Source organism: Eublepharis macularius, chromosome 4, assembly GCF_028583425.1.
Source record: "Eublepharis macularius isolate TG4126 chromosome 4, MPM_Emac_v1.0, whole genome shotgun sequence".
NCBI lineage: Eukaryota > Metazoa > Chordata > Lepidosauria > Squamata > Eublepharidae > Eublepharis > Eublepharis macularius.
The window spans coordinates 182874565-182896101 of NC_072793.1; the positions used below are offsets into that span (position 1 = coordinate 182874565).

Consider the following 21537-nt stretch of genomic DNA (forward strand, 5'->3'; position numbering starts at 1 on the left):
TTTGCGGATGACCCAGGTATCCAGGAATGGGAGTTTTCCCTCGATTTCTTTCTCCATGGTGAATTGTATGTTCAGGTGGATGTTGTTGAGATGATTCAAAAACCCCATCAATTCTTCCTCCCCATGGCTCCAAATGATAAATGTATCATCCACAAACCGGAACCATACACTAGGTTTGTGGGGTGCTGATTCTAGAGCTGTTTTTTCAAAATGTTCCATGTAGAAGTTTGCTATAACTGGGCTGAGTGGGCTCCCCATGGCCACCCCATCCATCTGTTCATAGAATTCGTTGTCCCATTGGAAGTAACTGGTTGTCAGGCAATGGTGGAATAAGGCTGTTACATCCTCTGGGAAAATCTGATTAATAAGTGCAATGGTGTCTTTTACTGGAACCTTGGTAAACAGGGATACAACATCAAAACTGACAAGTATGTCTTGTGGATTGAGTTTCAGAGAACTGATTTTGTTGATGAAATCTGCTGAATCTTTGATGTAAGACGAGGTTTTCCCGATGTGGTCCTGCAGGAGATCTGCCAGATGTCTAGCTAATTCATATGTCGGTGAACCAATGGCACTCACAATGGGTCGGAGTGGGACTGAATCCTTATGTATTTTGGGGAGTCCATATAGTCTAGGTGGCAGCCTTATTCCACCATTGCCTGACAACCAGTTACTTCCAATGGGACAACGAATTCTATGAACAGATGGATGGGGTGGCCATGGGGAGCCCACTCAGCCCAGTTATAGCAAACTTCTACAAGGAACATTTTGAAAAAACAGCTCTAGAATCAGCACCCCACAAACCTAGTGTATGGTTCCGGTTTGTGGATGATACATTTATCATTTGGAGCCATGGGGAGGAAGAATTGATGGGGTTTTTGAATCATCTCAACAACATCCACCTGAACATACAATTCACCATGGAGAAAGAAATCGAGGGAAAACTCCCATTCCTGGATACCTGGGTCATCCGCAAAGCAAACTTTCAGTTAGGTCACAAGGTCTACAGGAAACCAACTCACACTGATCGGTACCTACACAAAAACTCCAATCACCATCCCCGACAGAAAAGAGGCATAATGAAAACATTAGTGGATCGTGCAAGACGGATATGTGAGCCGCACTTTCTCAATGAGGAAATGAATCATCTAAACCACGCACTTCAGGCAAATGGCTACTCCAGAAATGAAATCCGAAGAGCAATCAAACCCAGGATGAAGCAAACAACCAAAGAAAAACAGTCTCCCACAGGAAAAGTGTTTTTGCCATATATCAAAGGAATTACTGATCAAATGGGAAAGCTTATGGAAAAGCATAACCTTCAAGCAGTATTCAGACCCACCCGAAAAATACAACAGATGCTACGATCAGCAAAAGACAGCAGAGACCCCCTAACCTCTGCAGGAGTATACCGTATACCCTGCAGCTGTGGACAAGTTTACATCGGGACCACAAAGCGTAGCATCCAGACAAGAATAAAAGAACATGAAAGACACTGCAGACTTGGACAACCTGAAAAATCAGCAGTGGCTGAACATAGCCTAACTCAAACAGGGCACAGTATCTTATTCCAGGACACCAAAATACTGGACAACACTTCCAACTACTTTGTCAGACTGCACAGGGAAGCCATTGAAATTCACAAGCACAAGCAAAACTTCAACAGGAAAGAAGAAACCTTAAGAATGAACCGAGCATGGTTGCCAGTTCTGAAAAACACCAGGCTAACAAAACATTCTATCCTTGACAATAGCCCTGCAGAGAAGATTAGCACATCAAGTACCAATCCATATGCAAAAGAACCTCCTCAGGATACAGTGAAGCCTCCCGCCATTAGCATTCCACACCCTGGGAAACTCTTACAGGATGACTCAGCTCAACCCCACCCCTCCTGAGTAGATACAAATGACCTACATCTTTTCCACACTGTGACACTGAGAGATCTCTGTCTTTTGGTGCTACACCTCTGAAGATGCCAGCCACAGCTGCTGGCGAAACGTCAGGAACTACAATGCCAAGACCACGGCAATACAGCCCGGAAAACCCACAACAACCATCGTTCTCCGGCCGTGAAAGCCTTCGGGAATAGACTAAATTTATCACTGATGGGGCGAATATCAGCTGTTAAGATGAATGTGTTACCTAGGGTGATGTTTTTGTTACAAACTATTCCAATTGTTAAAGACAAGAAACAATTTGACAAGTGACAAAAGAAAATCTCTGACTTTGACTGGGCGGGGGAAAAAACAAGAGTGAAGATGAAAGTACCTTGTGATGCTAAAGAAAGGGGTGGACTACAGGTACCAAATCTGAAGCTTTATCATGATGCAATATGTTTAATGTGGATGAAGGATTGGGCTAATTTAGCTAATCAAAAATTGTTAGCTCTGGAGGATTTCAATAATGTATATGGATGGCATGCATACTTATGGTATGATAAGCATAAAATGGATGGTATGTTCCAACATCATTATGTAAGAAAGAATGTATTTACAATTTGGCAAAAATATAAAAAAATATATAGGGGGAAAAAGACCAATGTGGATTGTCCCAGCAGAAGTGATAAACCCATGCACTGAACATAAGGGAGAAGAATGGATAACATATAAAGATCTACTGACGGTGGAAGGAAATACTTACAAAATGAAGAGTCAAGAAGACCTACCTTTTAAATATGGTTGGTTACAATACAGACAAATTAATGACCTATTTGAAGTTGACAAAAGAAAGGTGGGATTTAAGGGAAAAAATTCAGAATTAGAGGATCTTCTGTTTGGAGAAGGAGGGAAAATGCTATCTAAGCTGTATAAATTGTTACTGAAATGGGATACAGAAGACGAAATAGTTAAGACTCAGATGGTGAAATGGGCGATACATTTTAATAGATTTAATAAATAGATTTAATAAATTTTAATACGATGGAGGCCAGGGAACATACGTGGAAAAATACACTAAAAATATCAACGTGTTAATTTAAAGGAAAACTGTTATAAAATGTTATATAGATGGTACTTGACACTGAAAAAACTAGCCAATATGAGTAAAGATATGTCAAACAAATCTTGGAAACGTAAACAGCATGAAGGTTCTTATTATCATATGTGATGGACGTGTGAGAAACCTAATCCTTTTGGGCTAAGATTTATGAGAAAATGTTGCTAATTATGAAGGGTAATTTGGTTAAAAGTCCGGAGCTGTTACTGTTAGGATTAAATATGGAAAAGATTAATGTAAGAGAGAGAACATTGCTATTTTATATGACAGTGGCAGCAAGGATGTTGTATGCACAATACTGGAAGCAAGAGAAGATACCGGAAACTGAGGAATGGATACAAAAACTGTGATACATGGCGGAGATGGATAAAATGACGAGAAAACTGAGAGAGCAAAACTCAAAAGAATTTCAAGAAGACTGGCAGAAACTGAAAGATTATCTAGAAAACAAATGGGATGTAAAAGGGAAATTACTGATTTTTGATAATTATTTAAAAAGATAGTTATGTAGAGACTTTACCTGGGATGATAGGGGTAAGATGTAAAATTAGATTTAATGATAAGAAATAGAATGGTCCTAACACTGTTGGAGGTCGATATAAGAAAGGGGGGGGGCATATAATAACTAGGGAAGGAGGAAAGTGGAGTGTATTAATGTATGTATATGTTGACCTACCCAATAAAAAAAATCTATTAAAAAAACCTGTATTGTCGAAGGCTTTCACGGCCGGAGAATGATGGTTGTTGTGGATTTTCCGGGTTGTATAGCCATGGTTTTGGACCATGTGTCCACTAAATGATAACTTGGAACAAAATTTTCCACTAAATGATAACTTGGAACAATGCCCTTTGTAAGAGGACTGTGGGCCTCCGACATCTCTACTGTGGAGGGGGGCTACCTCAGCCACATACAACATTTGCAAGAGGGCTGAGCAACCGAGCGCATGGGCTAGTTATAGAGGTTGAAGGGTTTCTTTCAGGGTTCAAATGACTAACCCATATAAATATTTTGTACTGAAAGGTAAGTCCTCCCTCAAAGAGTTTTATGTAGCAGACCCTCTTTGAGTTCTTTAAAGATGTTAATTTGAAAGAATAAATCTTCTGAGTTGAATACTTCAAATCATTACTAGGGGTGTGCAAAACAAAACAAGCCAGAAATCAGTGTTTCGTTTTGTTAAAGCAGCTTCCTGAACTATCCTACTATATAAAAGGCTAAGCGTATTTAAGACAACTCACTTCATACCCTGGTGCAGCTACAGAGGATGCTGCTGTGAAGGGAAGCCCAGATGAGGCAGCCTGACCTCCAGAGAGCATGCCGTGGCAGGAAGCCCAGGCCGAAATCAGGTGTGGAGCAGGCGGCAATGCCTGCCCTGCCGTCAGCAAACTGGAATCCAGAGCAGAGCAGCTGGAAATGCCCACCCCCACCCTCACCCAGCTGGGATCAGTAGTGGAGCAGGTTGCAAGACCCATCCCCCGCATTCATCCAGTTGGGATAAGGAGCAAAGCAGCTGGCAATGCCCATTCCCCAACTTCACCCAGCTGGGATCAGGAGGGGAGCAGGTGGCAACGCCCAGCTGGGATTAGGAGGGGAATGTCCGATTTAGACACGTCGGAGGCTTCCGACCCGGACCATTCTGCTGATGAAATACCCAGTAGACAACTTAGAAGTAGGACTTACTCCTCTGATTCTTGAACTTTTTTAGAGAAAGGGAACCAACGTTTCCCACACAGAACTCGCAAGAAAGTTTAGTATTCAACCTGTCTTCCCGGACCTTATCTGAGGTTGAAATTCAAGTTCTCAATAAAGGTTTGGGATCACCATCTTATCCAGGGGCGGCGCAAGGGTTTACCACGCTCGTGGCCGGCCGGGCGCCCCTGCGTGCACACGCGCGCACCAGCCTGCGTGATGATGTCACATGTGACATCATCACGGGAGCGCACGCGCCGCCGCCGGCCCGATTGCTGCGGTGGGCAGCCTCCGAGCTCTCCCGCTTGGTTGCCTGCGCCGCCGCAGATGCCTGCCCGCGGTGGCTGCGCCTGGCCGGGGGCTTGTGCTGGCAGCGGCAGCAGCGCGGGGTGGAAGGGATAGGAGGCTGGTGCTTTGTGGCGCGCACTCCCGCGCGCCGCACCTCCTCCGGCGCTCCCTCCGGCACCCCGCGCCTGCAGCCACCGCCTACCTGGCCTCAATAGGCCCGCCGCCCCTGATCTTATCGTCCCTTTCAGACACAGATAGACATTTTCAAACTCATCAGACAAGTTAAATTTTAAAAGTTCTTTGCCGCTCAGCCACCATCTGTCTGTGATCCCTGCCCTGTTAAAAGTTCCTTGTCTTTTTTCCCTTATGTGTCAGATCCTTTAATAGAGTCCTTTGAATTTTTGGTTCAGAGAGATTTACGTCAGCTTGAATCCTGCCGTTCTTACACCCGCCAACATTTGACTAGGCAGGAAAGAGAGTGTTTGTCCCACTTAAATTCAGATCGATCTTTGGTTATTAAACCAGCTGATAAGGGTGGTGGCATTGTGGTGATGGATGTGTCCATGTATTTGGCGGAAGCCAATAGACAACTTTCGGATTCTTCAAGTTATTTACGCATTTCTACTGACCCCACTTCCAATGTTAAATCCTTGATCACTATGGTTCTGCATGAGGGTGTCAGCCTGGGTGAGATTTCGGATCATGTTTTTGGGGGCCTGATTAATAACTCTCCCAGGGTCCCTGTGGTATATCTCCTCCCTAAGGTTCACAAGAATATTACACCTCCCCCGGGGAGGCCGATTGTTTCTGGGTCCAATTCAATCTTGGAACCCCTTGCTGTATTTTTAGATTCCTTTTTACAACCCTTTGTTTTGAATATGCCATCCTACATCAACAATACTTCCACCTTTATCTCCTTGGTGGAAGGCAGACCTGTTAACAGTGACCATGTTTTTGTTACATTGGATGTTGAATCACTATACACAAGCATCCCCCATGAGGGGGCTAGAGCCGTTATTGAAAATATTCTATATAGGTGCTCTGATCAACATCCTTCTACCCTGTTCTTATTGGGACTTTTAGATCTGATCCTAGACAAGAATTATTTTCGTTTTGGAGAGTCCTTTTATTTTCAAACAAAAGGGATAGCGATGGGGAGCCCTGTTGCTCCCTCAAGTGCGAATTTGTACATGGCTGATCTAGAAGACAAATTCATCTATAATCAGACTAACAATCCCTTTTGTAACAAATTAGTGTTGTATTTTCGCTATACTGATGATCTAGTAGCCATTTTGGACCATGAAGATACTGTCCCTGCCTTTGCCTCTTGGCTGAATTCTCTTGACCCGTGCCTTAAGTTTATGTACAATGCGCACCCCAACTGTGTGAATTTCCTTGATGTGACTGTTTTTCGGGATGGGAACAATACTATTTCTGTTCGCCCTTTTAGGAAATCCACAAGTCGGGACTCTTACCTTGAGTATTCATCTTTCCACCCACGTAATTTACGTGATAATATACCCTTTAGTCAGTTACTAAGAGTCAAAAGGAATTCCTCTGCATCCCAAGATTACAAACGTGAAGCTCAGTCAATGCGACATGCTTTTGCAACTCGGGGTTACCCTATGGAGATTATTGAGAAAGCCCTTTGTAGAGTAAAGCGCGTCCCCCGGTCTGATCTGCTTATTCATAAGCCCAAAACCAGTAAGACAGGTATTTCGTGGGCACTTGATTATACTTCTCTAGCCCATAAAATTAAAAATATTATATTAAAACACTGGCATCTCTTAGCAGATATTCCTGGCTGTAATGTTGCTCCAACCATTCGGTTTCGTCGCACCCGTAGTATTAGAGATTTTCTTGTCCACAGTGACTTGCCACGTGAGCCTGCAGTGGGACCTGGTAAGGGTCACCACAGGTGTGGACATTGTTCTGCATGCCCTTTTTCGCTTGATGGGTCCAACACTGTGTTTGACAAATTGGGTTTAACTGTCTCTTTAAATGCTTTCAGCACCTGTTCGACTTCTGGTGTTGTTTATGTTATCATTTGTGGGTGTAAAAAACTCTATGTCGGCAATACTATCTGCCCTGTACGTGTCAGGATTTTGGAGCACTTGTCAAGAATTCGCTATCAAGTGGTTGAAGCTCCACTCAATGAACATTTTCTGGAATCTCATTGTAAAGAAAATGAGTTGCGATTTTCTGTCTTGTTTCTTCTTCTAAAGACTCGGTCAGCGAACAGAATTAGCGCGTAAAGAATCCTATTGGATATATAGACTGAAGTCTTTAAAACCTGATGGCCTCAATTCTGAATTATCCATGACTTGCTTTTTGTAAGTTTGGTATTACTGACTTTGGGATGTATGCTGTCTTTTTAAGAACTGTTCTTATATTGTGAGAGTGTTGGGTGTTTCCCCACAGGCTTTTGAGCTTTGTAGGCATTGTTGCCACAACAGAGATTTTAGGTGCTTTATTGTATGTAAGTAGTCTTTACTTGGTTACTTCATTTTTGCTTTGTTACAAACTTGCTTGTAAATTTACTTTGTTGGGGTGTTTTTGCTAAGTGAATGTTATATCCTAAGATTACTAGTAATTGTCTATTACTGTTATTGTGTTTATTCACTTTGTTAGAATGTTTTTGCTAAGTGAATGTTACATAATAAGAATATAGGTATATGTTTATTACCACTATTGTATTTTTATTTTTAGTTAAGGTGTTCCTCTGCTTTTTCGACTCCTGAGGAAGAGAGATTGAAACAAGTTCTTTGCTGGCTCCTTGTAGAGTCGTTGGGGTCTTTGTATCCCTTGGTTGGATGTGGACACCTGCAGAGAAAACACACAAGTCTAGCAACATAAAGATCTAAAGACTTTGTCTTCAAACAAGATCTTCAAAGATTTCTACTGGACTTTCCTTGCACCTTAAAACGTCGCTATGTTGCACTGACTATTGCTGCCTGTGTCCTCCTGGTGTTTGGGGGCTTCAATTCATGTTTGGTTCAATTTTGAACCTCTATTCATCACTGATATATTAAATTGTGTTATATTTGGTATATTGTTGTTACATTGTTTGCCCTTGTATTATATTGGCAGGTTCAGTTCTTGTGAGGGTGGCTCTATAGTTGTTGGGGATCAGGAGGGGAGGGGAGCAGGTGGCAATGCCCAGCTGGGATTAGGAGGGGAACAGGTGGCAATGCCTGCCCCCCACATTCACGCAGCTGTGATCAGGGGTGGAGAAAATGGCAATGCTTGGCCCCCCTTCACCCAGCCAGGATTAGCTGCGGAGCAGGAGGAAATGCCCGCTCCTGCCTTCACCCAGCTGGGATCAGAAGTGAAGCAGGAGGTAATGCCCGCCCATCTTCAGCCGGCGAGGATCAGGAGCGGAGCAGGTGGCAAAGCCTGTCCCCCTTCACCTAGCTGGGACCAGCTGTGGAGCAGGAGGAAATGCCCGCCCCCACCTTCACCCAGCTGGGATCAGGAGCGGAATAGGAGGCAATGCCCCCTCTCCCCTTCACCCAGCCAAGATCAGTAGTGCAGCATGAAGCAATGCCTGTCCCCCTTCACCCTGCTTGGATCAGGTGCTTGGATCAGGAGGCAATGGCCACTCCCCACCCTGCTTGGATCAGGTGCTTGGATCAGGAGGCAATGGCCACTCCCCATTCAACCGGCCGGAATCAGGAGCGGAGAAGGAGGCAATGCTCATCCCTTCTTTGCCCAGTAGGGATCAGGAGCAGAGCAGGTGGCAATGCCTGCCCCCCTTCACCCAGCTGGTATCACACGAGGAGCAGATGACAATGGCCACCCCCCTTCACCCAGCCATGATCAGGAGCAGAGCATGAGGCAATGCCCATCCCCCTTCACCCAGCCTGGATCAGGTGCAGAGCAGGTGGCAATGCCCCCCCTTCACTGAGCTGGGATCAGGAGTGGAACAAATGGCAATGCCTGTCCCCCCCTCACCCAGCCAGGATCAGCTGTGGAGCAGGAGGAAATGCCCACTCCTCTTCAGCTGGCCAGGATCAGGAGCAGAGCAGGTGGCAATGCCTGCAGCCCCTTCACCCAGCTGGTATCACACAAGGAGCAGATGACAATGGCCACCCCCCTTCACCCAGCCACGATCAGGAGCGGAGCATAAGGCAATGCCCATCCCCCTTCACCCCGCCTGGATCGGGCACAGAGTAGGAGACGATGCCTGTCCCTTCTTCACCCAGTCATGATCAGAAGCAGAGCAGAGGGCAATGCTCACCCCCGCTTCACCCAGCTGGGATCAGGCATGAAGCAGGCTGCAAGGCCCTCCCCTTCACCCAGCTGGGATCAGGTGCAGAGGAGGTGGCCTTGCTCACCCCCTCCCTGCCTTCATGGGGCCAAAATCAGTGTCGAGGAGGAGGGAATGTCTGCCTGCCCACCCTCCCTTTTCTAGAGCCCGTTGTATTTTTTCCCACAACAGGCTTTGTTGCTAGTGAACTGAATATTCGAAACAAAATTATGATGACACCTCCTACCAAAAAGTTTGTATGTTTCATTTCCATTTGGTTCTTACATCGCAGCGGCATCAATAGCTTGTTTTCCTTAGCAGCATTCACCAATCGGATCCCAAGAGGATTCCTCCCAAGGAAGCACATGCACAATGCTCTTGAGTTCATCCTCCCCCCCCCCCCGGGTAGTGGTATTGGCTCCTTATCAGGTGAGTCCTTGCAAGAAGAGATACACACACCCCCACATTATCAGCTTTGGAAACATTAGGAGAATATGCAGACTTCAATCATAGGCTGCAAGTCTGAAGACACTTTCCTGGGAGAAAGTACTGTTGAGTAACATGGGACTTATGTCTAATAAACCTCTTTAGAATTGCTTCCTCTCCATCCTGCAAGTCATTTGCCTACGCTGCCTTTTCAAAAACCAGCCCACACCTAAAGGAAAACTTATGAAGAAAACACAGGTGTTTTTAGGGGTCTTCTTAGGGTGGGATCCAAGCAATCAAACTGCCTGCCTGCACTTGGGCAATGGAGATTCACAATAATTCATGCAACAACACCCCTAATCATTGGGGGGGGGACACGACTGCAAAGCATAAGAAAACATAACACCAATGGCCAACAGCATGATTTATTTGCATCAGAGAAAAAGGAAAAAGGGAACATAAAGATTGTTTTTAATGTGCCAGCCAATTTCCCACCATCTGCTGATGGACTGATAGTTTAGAGGGAAGACTGTGTTCTGTGTGAATTTGGTGCCACTAAATGCAAAAACAACTGCCCCAAAGACCCTGGAAGCCCTTATTCCAAAGAACTGATGGGAAGTAAGCTTATCACTCTGACTGAAGCTTTTCCCACACTCGAGGCATTTGTATGGTTTCTCCCATGTGAATCCCTTGATGGGAATTAAGGCTTCCATGCTGACGGAAGCATTTTCCACACTTTATTCATTTATATGGTTTCTCTCCTGTGTGAATCCTTTCATGAACAGCAAGATCTCTATTCTGACTGAAGCTTTTTCCACACTCCGTGCATTTGTATGGTTTCTCTCCTGAGTGAATCCTTTGATGGGATTTAAGGTTGCTATTCTGACTGAAGCTTTTCACACACTTCAGGCATTTATATGGTTTCTCTCCTGTGTGAATCCTTCGATGGAAATTAAGGTTTCCCCACCTACTGAAGCATTTTCCACACTTTAGGCATTTATATGGTTTCTCTCCTGTGTGAATTCTTTTGTGGGTATAAAGACCGTTCCTATCACGGAAGCTTTTCCCACACTCGAAGCATTTATACGGCTTCTCCCCAGTGTGAATACGTTGGTGGGAATAAAGACTTCTACTCTGACCAAAGCTTTTCCCACACTCTGGACATTTATATGGTTTCTCTCCAGTGTGAATACGTCGGTGGAAATAAAGGCTTTTACTCTGACCAAAGCTTTTCCCACACTCTGGACATTTGTATGGTTTCTCTCCAGTGTGAATACGTTGGTGGGAATAAAGGCTACTACTCTGACCAAAGCTTTTCCCACATTCTAGACATTTATATGGTTTCTCTCCAGTGTGAATACCTTGATGGGTTTTAAGGTTTCCATTCTGACTGAAGCTTTTCCCACACTCCAGGCATTTGTATGGTTTCTCCCCTGTGTGAATCCTTTGATGGGAATTAAGGCGTCCTCTCTGACGGAAGCATTTTCCACACTTTAGGCATTTATATGGTTTCTCTCCTTTGTGAATCCTTTCATGAACAGCAAGATCTCTATTCTGACTGAAGCTTTTCCCACGCTCCAGGCATCTATATAGTTTCTCTCCTGTGTGAATCCTTTGATGGGATTTAAGGTTGCCATTCTGACTGAAGCTTTTCCCACATTCCAGGCATTTATACGGTTTCTCTCCAGTGTGAATACTTTGATGGGTTTTGAGGTTTCCATTCTGACTGAAGCTTTTCCCACACTCGAGGCATTTATATGGCTTCTCCCCAGTGTGAATACATTGGTGGGAATAAAGGCTACTACTCTGCCCAAAGCTTTTCCCACATTCTAAACATTTATATGGTTTCTCTCCAGTGTGAATACCTTGATGGGTTTTAAGGTTTCCATTCTGACTGAAGCTTTTCCCACACTCGAGGCATTTGTACGGTTTCTCCCCTGTGTGAATCCTTTGATGGGATTTAAGGTTGCCATTCTGACTGAAGCTTTTCTCACATTCCAGGCATTTATATATTTTCTCGCCTGTATGAATTCTTTGATGGGAACGAAGGCTGTCACTCCGAGAGTAGCTTTTTTCACACTTCAGGCACTGAAATATTTTCTTTTTGTTATATGTCCTCCATTGACTATTAATATCTGATTTGTTAAGGACATTTTCCCTGCTTGCAGTGACTTCATTCTTATTCTCTCCTTTGTATATTTTTTCCAATATAGAGTCACTCCCACCTGCAAGAACAAAAGTATTCCTCCCTCTATAAGGATCTTTTCCCTCCTCCTTCATCGGGGTATCATGATATTCAGCCTTCTCTTTCCCATCTGAATACGGCTCCTCTTTCTCCATCACTGGATATTTTCTCATTTCATTTGCTGACTCCCACACGCCTCCTGCTGAACAAAAGAGAAACCTCATGTGATGTAAAGTTTATGAATGCTGGGGCATAAAACTCCAACAGTCTACAGCCATTTGTTCCCCTAACCTTCCCATTTCCTTCCTAATTCCAAGTGGAGTAACCCAAAAGGTCAAAAGAGAGCTCGTGTGCAATGGAGATGTTCCATTTCGAATTGAACCAGTAATTTTATCTGTTTCTCCCAGGGTGAATTTAAAGGGGGGGAGCTGACGGAGGGGCTTGGGGGGAGAAGAAGGGCACCCTGTATGAGAGGGACAGCCATTCATACACATGGCCAAAGGTCTGAAGAGAGAGGAATAGGTAACCCAACATTAACAAGAAACTTGAGTTCTTTCCACCTGTCTAACACTATAGAGGTCAATTTTCAAAGGAAAAGAGGCTATGATTTTACCTTTTTCCTTTTCCCTCTGCTCAGATTTCCTGGTGGGAGTCCCAGTGGTGGTAGGGTGGCTAGGCAGAATAGGGGTGGGGGGGAGCTGCCTGGTGCCCCCCAATGACTGGCTCCTTAGGCAACAGCCAAGGGACACCAACGTGCCACCCTTGTGCCAGCTGATTCTTCTTCCAGCATGTGCTTGCCCACTGAGGGACTGCAATTCTCATTGGAGCTGGCTGGTGACCTTAAAGTGTCAACCCCAGTTGTAAAAGGGAAGAAAATCGAAAAATCCTCCCGTCCTAAGGATACCCCAAAATTTGGAGACATAGCCCATGCCCTCTCTTCCAGTGCAGTAAAGGACCAGGGGTCTCTCCAAAGGCTTTAGCTCCACACTATTTCCTTATCAGTTAAGTACAGGAAGAAAGCAAGAGCAGAAAAAAATAAAGGGCCACATTTATATTTCAAAAGAGAATCCAAACTGAGAAGCGACAGTTCACTCCACGATCACCTTGTGTTGCACAAAGAGGAGCAAGCTGGCAATTTTCTCTCACCTCTGAAGGGAGAAGCACTCCGGCCTCCCACCAAGGGCCTCTATTCACTCAGTCTGAGCTACATCTGAGCCAGCTCTGGGCCAGCCTGGCTGCCCCCCTCCTCAACCCACATTCCCTCCATGCAAGACCCTCTTCTGCACATTTCCTGGAGTACTAAATCTGCATCCCAAATGGCTGCTCCAGATAACACACAATCAGATGTTAAGCAGAACGGGCGGATCCTGGCTGCAGTTTAACATACTTGGGGAAAGCCAGGATTTCCTCTTTGTTATGGATATAGCTAGAAATATAGGGGAAGCCTTGCTGGATTTCACCAAGAAGTTCATAGAAGAATAGGAGCCCCTCAGAAGCAGGTCAGTTAGATATTAGCAAATAACTCTAAAAAAATAAGGAGCGGAATTGATCGGGAGCCTCTTCTTGGAAGGAGGTCCTTGCCTGCTTATCTTTGGGTAAGATACTTCCTTGGACTCATCAAGTTACAGTAAAGCTTAGAATTCAAGCAAAGATTCTATACACAAAGAAACATAGCATTGGAAGGGAACCCAAGGGTCATCAAGTCCAGCCCCATGCACAACGCAGGAAATGCACACCTAATCCCCCTCCCCCATGACCTCCCTCAGTGACCCCTGCTCTATCCCCAGAGGAAGGCAAAAAATTTCCAGGATTCCTGGCCAGCCTGGCCCAGAGGAAAATTCCTTCCTGACCCCAAAGTGGTGATCAGCATTACGCTAGACAGGGCTTTTTTTCTGGGAAGAGGTGATGGAACTCACTGAGTACCCTACGCACTCACTGTTTGCATGAGTGCGCTCCCGGAACCGCACAATGACATCACTGCTGAGAAGTGATGTCAACATGCAGGCAGTGGCCGCCCATGAGCGCTCCCACACTCCACCGGGGGCCCAACTCAGGCCCAAATTGGCCTGGAACACACTGCTGCCACCACCCCAATTGAACTGATCACTCAGCTAGGATCTGGCACAGAGGGTGGCGATTCCTGCCCACCCTTTACCCATCTGGGTGTCATGTATGCCTGTCTGCATAAATGCCATGTATATGTAATGTGCTGTCTAGGTATCCTCTGAGACTATGGAGAGTTCTGAATACCATTCCATGTTTGCTGTTTGGGAGCTCTGTATGTTATCTCTGGGATGAGGAGTGGAACAGGTAGCAATGCCCGCCACCCAACGTCACCCAGCCGGGATAAGGAGTGGAGCAGGTGGAAATGCCCCTCCCCTCTTCACTCAGCTTGGGTCAGTAGCAAAGCCCACTCCTCCCATCACCTGTCTGAGATCAGGAGCAGGGCTGGTGGCAATGTCCACACCCCTGCCTTTATCCCGTCGTGATCAGTGAAGGAGGAGGAGGGAATGCCCGCCCGCCCTCCCTCCCTCCCTTTTCTAGAGTCCATTGTATTTCCCCCCACAGTGGGGTTTGTTGGTGGTAGCAGTAGTAGTAATAATAATAATAATATCAACATTTGATTTATATACCACCCTAAAGGCCAACTTAACCGCCACTCACGGTGGTTTACAAAGTATGTTATTATTATCCCTACAACAAATCACCCTGTGAGGTGGGTGAGGCTGAGAGAGCACTTAGAAGGTGTGACTGACCCAAGGTCCCCCAGCTGGCTTCAAGCAGAGGAGTGGGGAATCAAACCCGGCTCTCCAGATTAGAGTCCTGCCACTCTTCACCACTACACCAAACTGGCTCTTCAAGGCTCTAACATACGCTATTTGTTCTTCAAGATTTGACCGTATGCTATTCCTACCTGTGCCCTCCATGCCTAAGCCTACACTGATGTAAGAAGAAGGAACAGAGGGGAAGGACCCCAATGTATCCCTTTACCGCCTCCCCACACCCTGTTATCCTCCTCATGCAAACAGACCGTAAAGGGCTCGGAGGAAGGAAATCTTTCTTCGTACTTTGTAAAATGCACGGGGAGGGCCCTATAGAAATACAAATATTATGATGATTGTTATTTCAAATGCTGGCTTTGTTGGCTGCTCTGAAAGGGCCAAGAAGAGGCCCCGTTGACATCCCACAAATTTTCCTGTTAGTTAACAAACCAACATTTTAACTTACAAACAAATATATACTGAGAGCCTCCTAAGGAAGACTCTCATAGGAGCCATTTCTGCCTGTGAATAAAGGGGGGAAAGGGCAGCCTTACCCAGAGAGGCCACAGCCTGACGATTGGCCTCCGTGACTTCCCTGTGAAGGTGTCTTTGGTCCGGACCCAGCAGAGCCCATTCCTCCTCCGTGAAATGCACGGACACCTCCTCGAAGGTCACCGGAGCCTGAAGAGAGAAGAGAAAGGAGTGAGCAGCACAGACCCAGGGAGGGAGGGGTGGGGGTACAGGGAGACCCCCAGATTCATGCTTTGCAGTCCCCCACTTACCCGATCTGGCCACACGGAAACCGCCTTCTGTCTTCCGCAAAGAGATGGCAAAGAACAGATCACTTCTTTCAAGGCCCCGCCTGGAAGGAGAAAAAGGTAACGGGAAGACATTCTAAACTTTCCAAGTCTTTTAGCATTTCAGTTGCTGGCATTGGGGGGGAAATGATTCCTCTCTTGGTTCATACACACAACTCCCCGTGAATCCATACATTTGCAACATCCAATCTTGCCACAGTTATCACATAAAAAAATTACAGCCCGTTTCTCTAACAGTGCAAAAATGACAGAATTAAGAAGGAAGAACGCTAAAATGCAAAGAACTGGCAGTTCTAAATTCACTGACGGAATCGCAGCTGCCTTATCCCAGAACCTCTTGGCACGTGGGCTGGACCGGCACATATGGAAAAAGGCAGCCTTGCAACAGGTGAAGTACCACTGCCCACTTTGCTGGGAGGCGCACCCTCTGTCCATCTCCCAGGGCAGCTCATCAAGGCTGTGTCAGTCTCATAACCAGGCCCAAACTGGTGTGGAAGGGATCTACACAACTGGCCGCATCCTGGAAAGCCTGAAGCTGTCCAGCCACCACCCATTCAAACGCCTTGGCCAAGAATGCAACATTTCAGACCACTGGAGTGAGAACTCCTAAAACCAGGGCAGGGGTCTTTATTTTACTATTTTTATTTTAATTATTAAATTTATAGCTCAATCTCCCTGCAAGCGGGCTCAGAACGTGTAACATCAAGTAACAAAACCACATTAAAACATAAAAGTCATAAAACTCTACATGACAGCCCAATACAGCCCAGGAGGAGGGAGATGGTATAAAACCATAGGTAAGTATAAAACCATAGGACAACGGGGGGGAGAAGGGTTACAATCCCCCCCCCCTCAAAAGGAGCTCCCTCACGCCCCAACCTCAGCCCTAAGCCTGGTAGAACAGCTCTGTCTAACAAACCTATAAAAAAACAAACGAGAGGTATTCCTTGGGAAGGAAACAATAAAAAAACCAAGATCCCAGGAATGAGAAACGTCACTTCAAAGCACCAGTACTAGGTATAGAACCAAAACAAGATATAGATGCCATTGAGTTCCACTCGCAGACGGTCGATTTTCTTAAGCTTCCGCTTTCACCTTCCTGTCACTCTCTCTAGAACAGGTAGATGGCGCTATTGTATCTGAGTGTTAGTGGGGGGGGGGGAATAGCCTCATCTGACCTCAACTGTCGTTTCCCTTTATGAATCTCGCTCAGCTTTTGCCGAGGGCACAGTTTAAGGACTGCTTTTCCTTACAAACATACATGAATCTTGATGAGATGACTCTTGCTAAATTAGTGTTTTGTTTCTATTGCTGTGTGATTCAACATTCTGTCAGTGGAGCAGCATAATAAAGCGTTTACTGTGACTGTGCCTACTCAGCTCACTTTGGTGACATGGCGCCTGCTCACCCGCCCGGTGCAGCCCTGAAAGGAGGGCTTCACCGCCCGAGGGCTTCACCGCCCGAGCTGCAGGCGGGTTGGTAGGGGTGCAAGAGCGGGGGGGGGTGCGTGGGAGAGAGAGGCGCCTGAGAGTGCAGGCGAACATGTCATGCCTCCGGGGGGAGAGGGTGGGGGAAAGAGGCGCCCGAGTGTGCAGGCCGACCAAGCGAGCTCTAGGCTTGCCGGCTCTGCCAAGGGAGGGGGTTGGGTGGGAGAGAGAGGCGCCCGACTGTGAAGGTGGGGGAGGAGGGGTGTGGGTAGGAGAGAGAGGCGCCCGAGGGTGCAGGCGAACCCATCAACTCGCAAGCTCTAGGCTTGCTGGCTCTGTCGAGGGAGGGGGTGGGGTGGGAGACAGAGGTGCCCGAGGGTGCAAGCGAACCTGTCGACTCGCCTGCGGGGAGGAGGGGGTGGGGGAAAGAGGCGCCCGAGTGTGAAGGAGAACCTGTCAACTCCATCCGGTGCAGCCCTGCTGAGGGCCGCACTGAGCGAGCTCTAGGCTTGCCTGCTCTGCCGAGGGAGGGGTGGGTGGGGGAGAGAGAGAGGCGCCCGAGTGTCAAGGAGAACCTGTCGACTCACCCGGTGCAGGTGACAGGTTCGACAGGTTCGCCTGCACACTCGGGCGCCTCTCTCTCTCTCCCTCACCCCCCCTCCCTCGGCAGAGCAGGCAAGCCTAGAGCTCGCTCTGTGGGGCCCTCAGCAGGGCTGCACCGGGTGAGTCGACAGGTTCGCCTGCACACTCGGGCGCCTCTCTTTCTCCCCCACCCCCCCTCCCTCGGCAGAGGTCCATAAGAGCGCCACCTGGTGTTCAAGGCCTTTAATTATTCCGCACAGAGAATAATCAGAATAAAGAGCTGAGCATGCTCAAAGCCGCAGTGCTTCATGGGATACTTTCCTCGTTGCGGGAGGACCGTGGAGAAACACGTGCAAAAAAGGACACGGGAACAAAGACAGTGTGATCACAGTCTTTGTGGTGAACAGGTGAGGAAAAAGCTTTAACACATGTAAACCTTTTCACATGCTAAACACGTGCTTTTCGTCACTTGTAGTTCTGCTCTAAGTCAGGAGAGTTCGAAAAGATGGATGGAATGAGCAATGCATACCCAATCCAAATGTAAGAAAAAGAAGACAGTCCAAAATTGGTCAAATACAATTTCTGTCATCCTACATCAATATCACACTCCACATTAGGATTGCCAGTTTCCCATACCCTCCTGGTGGAAGAGGGGGAGCCGGCACTCACCTTTTGAATGTCTTCATGTGCACACAAAGCACGTGCACACTTCCAGCATGGCGTGATGATGTCACTTCCAGGAATGACATCATCACACTGCGCCAAGAACATACCCCGAGAGTCCCATTCCCCCCCTCCCCCCCCCCCCGCTGACAGGTGAGTGGTGGCAGGGGGAAGGCTGGGAGCAGGGGGTCTTCTGCCCCAACCAGGGGATAGAAGAAGAAGAAGAAATGAAAGCAACAAAAGGCACCGTGAACAAATAACTAAACAAAAAACTAAACAAAAAAACGAAATAATAAACAATAATGAAAGAAGTCTGCAGTCTCATGTGACATGACCGCCACAAAGAACTCAGAGGCTCAACAATTGATCAGTCAGACATTCAACAATAAGGGTCACAAACTTACAAAGATAGGTCATCGTGGCAGGGACTTGCTTTTTACTGTACTATATGTCAGTACATTTACCAATCCTGATTTCGTTAAAAGAGATCTGCTCAGAAAGGAGGCGTGGTGGATTTTTAAGTTAAATACCATTTCCCCTTCAGGTTTAAATATTTACATGGATTTGTCTTGTTATTTGACTTGATTTAATCACAGTATGGGCATACTGTTCCGGCTCTTTAAATTTGTGAAGGAAGGGTTTTCCCTCAGCGGCTTCTCATTATGATTAGACAGCTTTTCCTTTACTTTGTTGCTGTCCCTGATGTATGCCTGAGATGAATTGGGAATGTTCTTGCTTTTGAATTGTGATTTCCTTTGTAAGTATATCAGAGCATCACTCTTTATTAACTTTCAACATATTGTGTAATATATTTTTATTGTTTGTGTACAGGGCTCATTTCAAGGGGGAACGCACAGGAACACAGTTCTGGCAGTTCCCCAAAGAGGTCACATGTCAGGGGCGTGGCATTTGCTAGTGAGTTGTGCTAATGAGTTATGCTAATGAGTTCCTCCAGCTCTTTTTCTACAAAATGACCCCTGCTTGTGTATATGAATTGGGTTTTTTTAGTGTGGTAACTTCCCAGAAGAAGGACAATAGAAACGGGACAGAAACACTAGTACCCCTGTTGCAGTTACACCTCAACTATGGAATAACTCCTCCTTTGAACTTGGTGGGCATTTCCCTTTGAATTTTGTATATTTCATTGTTCCATTGTACTTTATTTGTAACTCGGGGCACTGTCACTTTATATTTATAAGTGCTGGTCGCTTTCTTACCTATATTTATTGATACATTGCAGATGAGCATATTGCACTTTATTAATTGTGCTTGAATATTGCCATATCTTTGTAAGTTATTCTTTTTTCCAATTTTTTTATTAATATTAATAATGCTTACAATACGAGATAGTTACAAAGCTTTTAAGTATTCTTAGTGAGACTTTTGTGGTTTACAATATAAGGTAGATAGTCTGAAGTTGTTACACAAAAGGTTAACTTTAGCCATAAACTTATGCTTGAAAATTGTTAGAAAAAGGGCTATAATAAGTAACTATCATTGAATCATTACAACATTCCCAGACCAAATCCTTCTTCCCTCCCCCTCCCCCCTCTTTCCCCCCTAAAGATAGTTATCAACCATAAATTCTCCTGACTTTCTCTTCCCTCCCACCGCACCCCCCTCCCCTTCAACCCTTCCCCAAACCCCACATATAGACAATCCTGACACGGTGACCTGTAGGTAAACCCTAACAGGCTATTGGTATAAAATACCAATTCCAAGTGCAGGAAAAGACAATGAGGGCTAAGTGCAATTACCCCCTATCCCCCCTACCACCCCAATCCCCTATGATATCTTAATTAACTGCTTTTTTCATTAACTTCACAACATGAAAAACTATGCCCTGCTTATTGAGAACAATCCTCTAATTCAAACGAACTGGTATTTTGCTATTCTTAATGGGAGATAAGGCAGATAACATTCTTCTTTTCTGAGTGTTCCTCTCCATTTCTATTGCGGGGTCAATTCCAATGGCTCTAAGAAGTGCTTCTCCAGACTCTTGATCAATAGCTCTGTAGATTTGTTCTTGATGTGACTTCTAGATGAACAAGATTAGTCCATTTATAGTTGATTTGGGCTTTCTTTAGAGCCTCAGATGTTCTTTTCAGTTCTCTTCTTTTGCTCAGTACTTCTGGTGGTAGATCAGTGAAGGCTAATATTGGGGTTCCGTTGTAGTCAAGTGCTCCCCTCGCTCTGGCAGTTGCAAGAATTTTTTTTCTTAATGTTCCCATCTTGAAAGGTAGCAATGATGTCTCTGGGATACTTGTTCCTGCTGCTGTTTCTTGATCCCACTCTATAAGCATTTTCTATTTTTATAGTCTCATCTTCGTCTTCATTCCACTGCAGTTGCTTTATTAGCCATGACGCCAAAAAGTTAGGCAGCTCTTCATTTGTATTAATATTTTCTTTAAATCCTCTAAATTTAACGTTCCTCTGTCTTACAGCCATTTCCAACCTTAATAATCGTTCTTGTTGATAAGTATTTTTACGCTGAAGCTCTTTGACTTCTATCTGAGTTGCGTTGTTTATTTCTACCACTTTATTAGCATTGTGGGTTGCTTTATTTAATTCGATTTTCATTTCAGCAAATTGTGCTGTAAATTGCTGTGACAACATTTTTATGTTGTCAAGCAGATTTTGTTCCATTTGTTTTATTAATTGGGAAAAGCTATCCTGTTGGGAGGGTGAGCTTATTTCGGCAGTTTTAGTTGCGCCCACCATTTTGTCTTCCTCTCCCTGCTGCCTCCCAGACTCTAGTGCTGTTTCCCGGCTCGGAAAAAAGTTCTGTAAGTTTTTTATTGCCTTTACCTGGTGCCTCTTTTTCTCGGACATCTGCTTTCCCATAATTAGTGTGTTTCTTTTCGTTGTGATGATTTTAAAAGGGGAATTGGAGGGGGGAGGATGGAGCTCTTGCACTAAGTGTCCTTCCTCCTCTCCGTCGACGCCATGCCCCCTTTGTAAGTTATTCTTGAATGTCGGATTCTTGAATGTCGGATTGATTAATTGTTGAGCCTCTGAGTTCTTTGTGGCAGTCATGTTATATGATTTAATGAATACATGAGAGACTGAAAACTTCTTTCATTATTGTTTATTATTTCATTTTTTTGTTTCGTTTTTTGTTTAGTTAGTTGTTCATGGTGCTTTTGCTGCTTTCATTTCTGATTTCCAACCAGGGGATAAGCAACCCTACTCCGCACAGAGGTGGGGGAACGTATACAGGAATGTGGAAAAAAAATTCTAAATGTATGATCAAATGAAAAATATCTTTTTTTTTTAGCCAGATATTAAAAACATAGGCCTACAACAGGTTTAAAAAATGGACTATATGCTTGCTGATATTTGACAGTTTGGCTTTTAAAAATGAACATTTAAACTTTCATTATCTGTTTTTCAAATAGCTTATGTGTAACTCACTTTGCATGCATTTTAACATAGAAGATTAAGGAACACTTTTAT

General features: G+C 45.3%; 1 protein-coding gene across 2 annotated transcripts in view; it reads right to left on the reverse strand.

Moving 5' to 3' along the window:
• LOC129329123 (zinc finger protein 345-like) overlaps nucleotides 1-21537 on the reverse strand; it is a 70998-nt gene that overhangs the window by 21008 nt on the left and 28453 nt on the right. The window contains exons 4-6 of one of the 2 annotated variants that reach the window (XM_054978554.1): nucleotides 15374-15453; nucleotides 15146-15272; nucleotides 10784-12031 (exon numbers count right to left, since the gene is read on the reverse strand). In XM_054978554.1, coding sequence (XP_054834529.1) covers nucleotides 10784-12031; nucleotides 15146-15272; nucleotides 15374-15453 — 1455 coding nt within the window. Of the gene's footprint in view, nucleotides 1-10086; nucleotides 12032-15145; nucleotides 15273-15373; nucleotides 15454-21537 lie in introns of those variants that run through there. The other variant, XM_054978553.1, reaches the window with a different exon arrangement.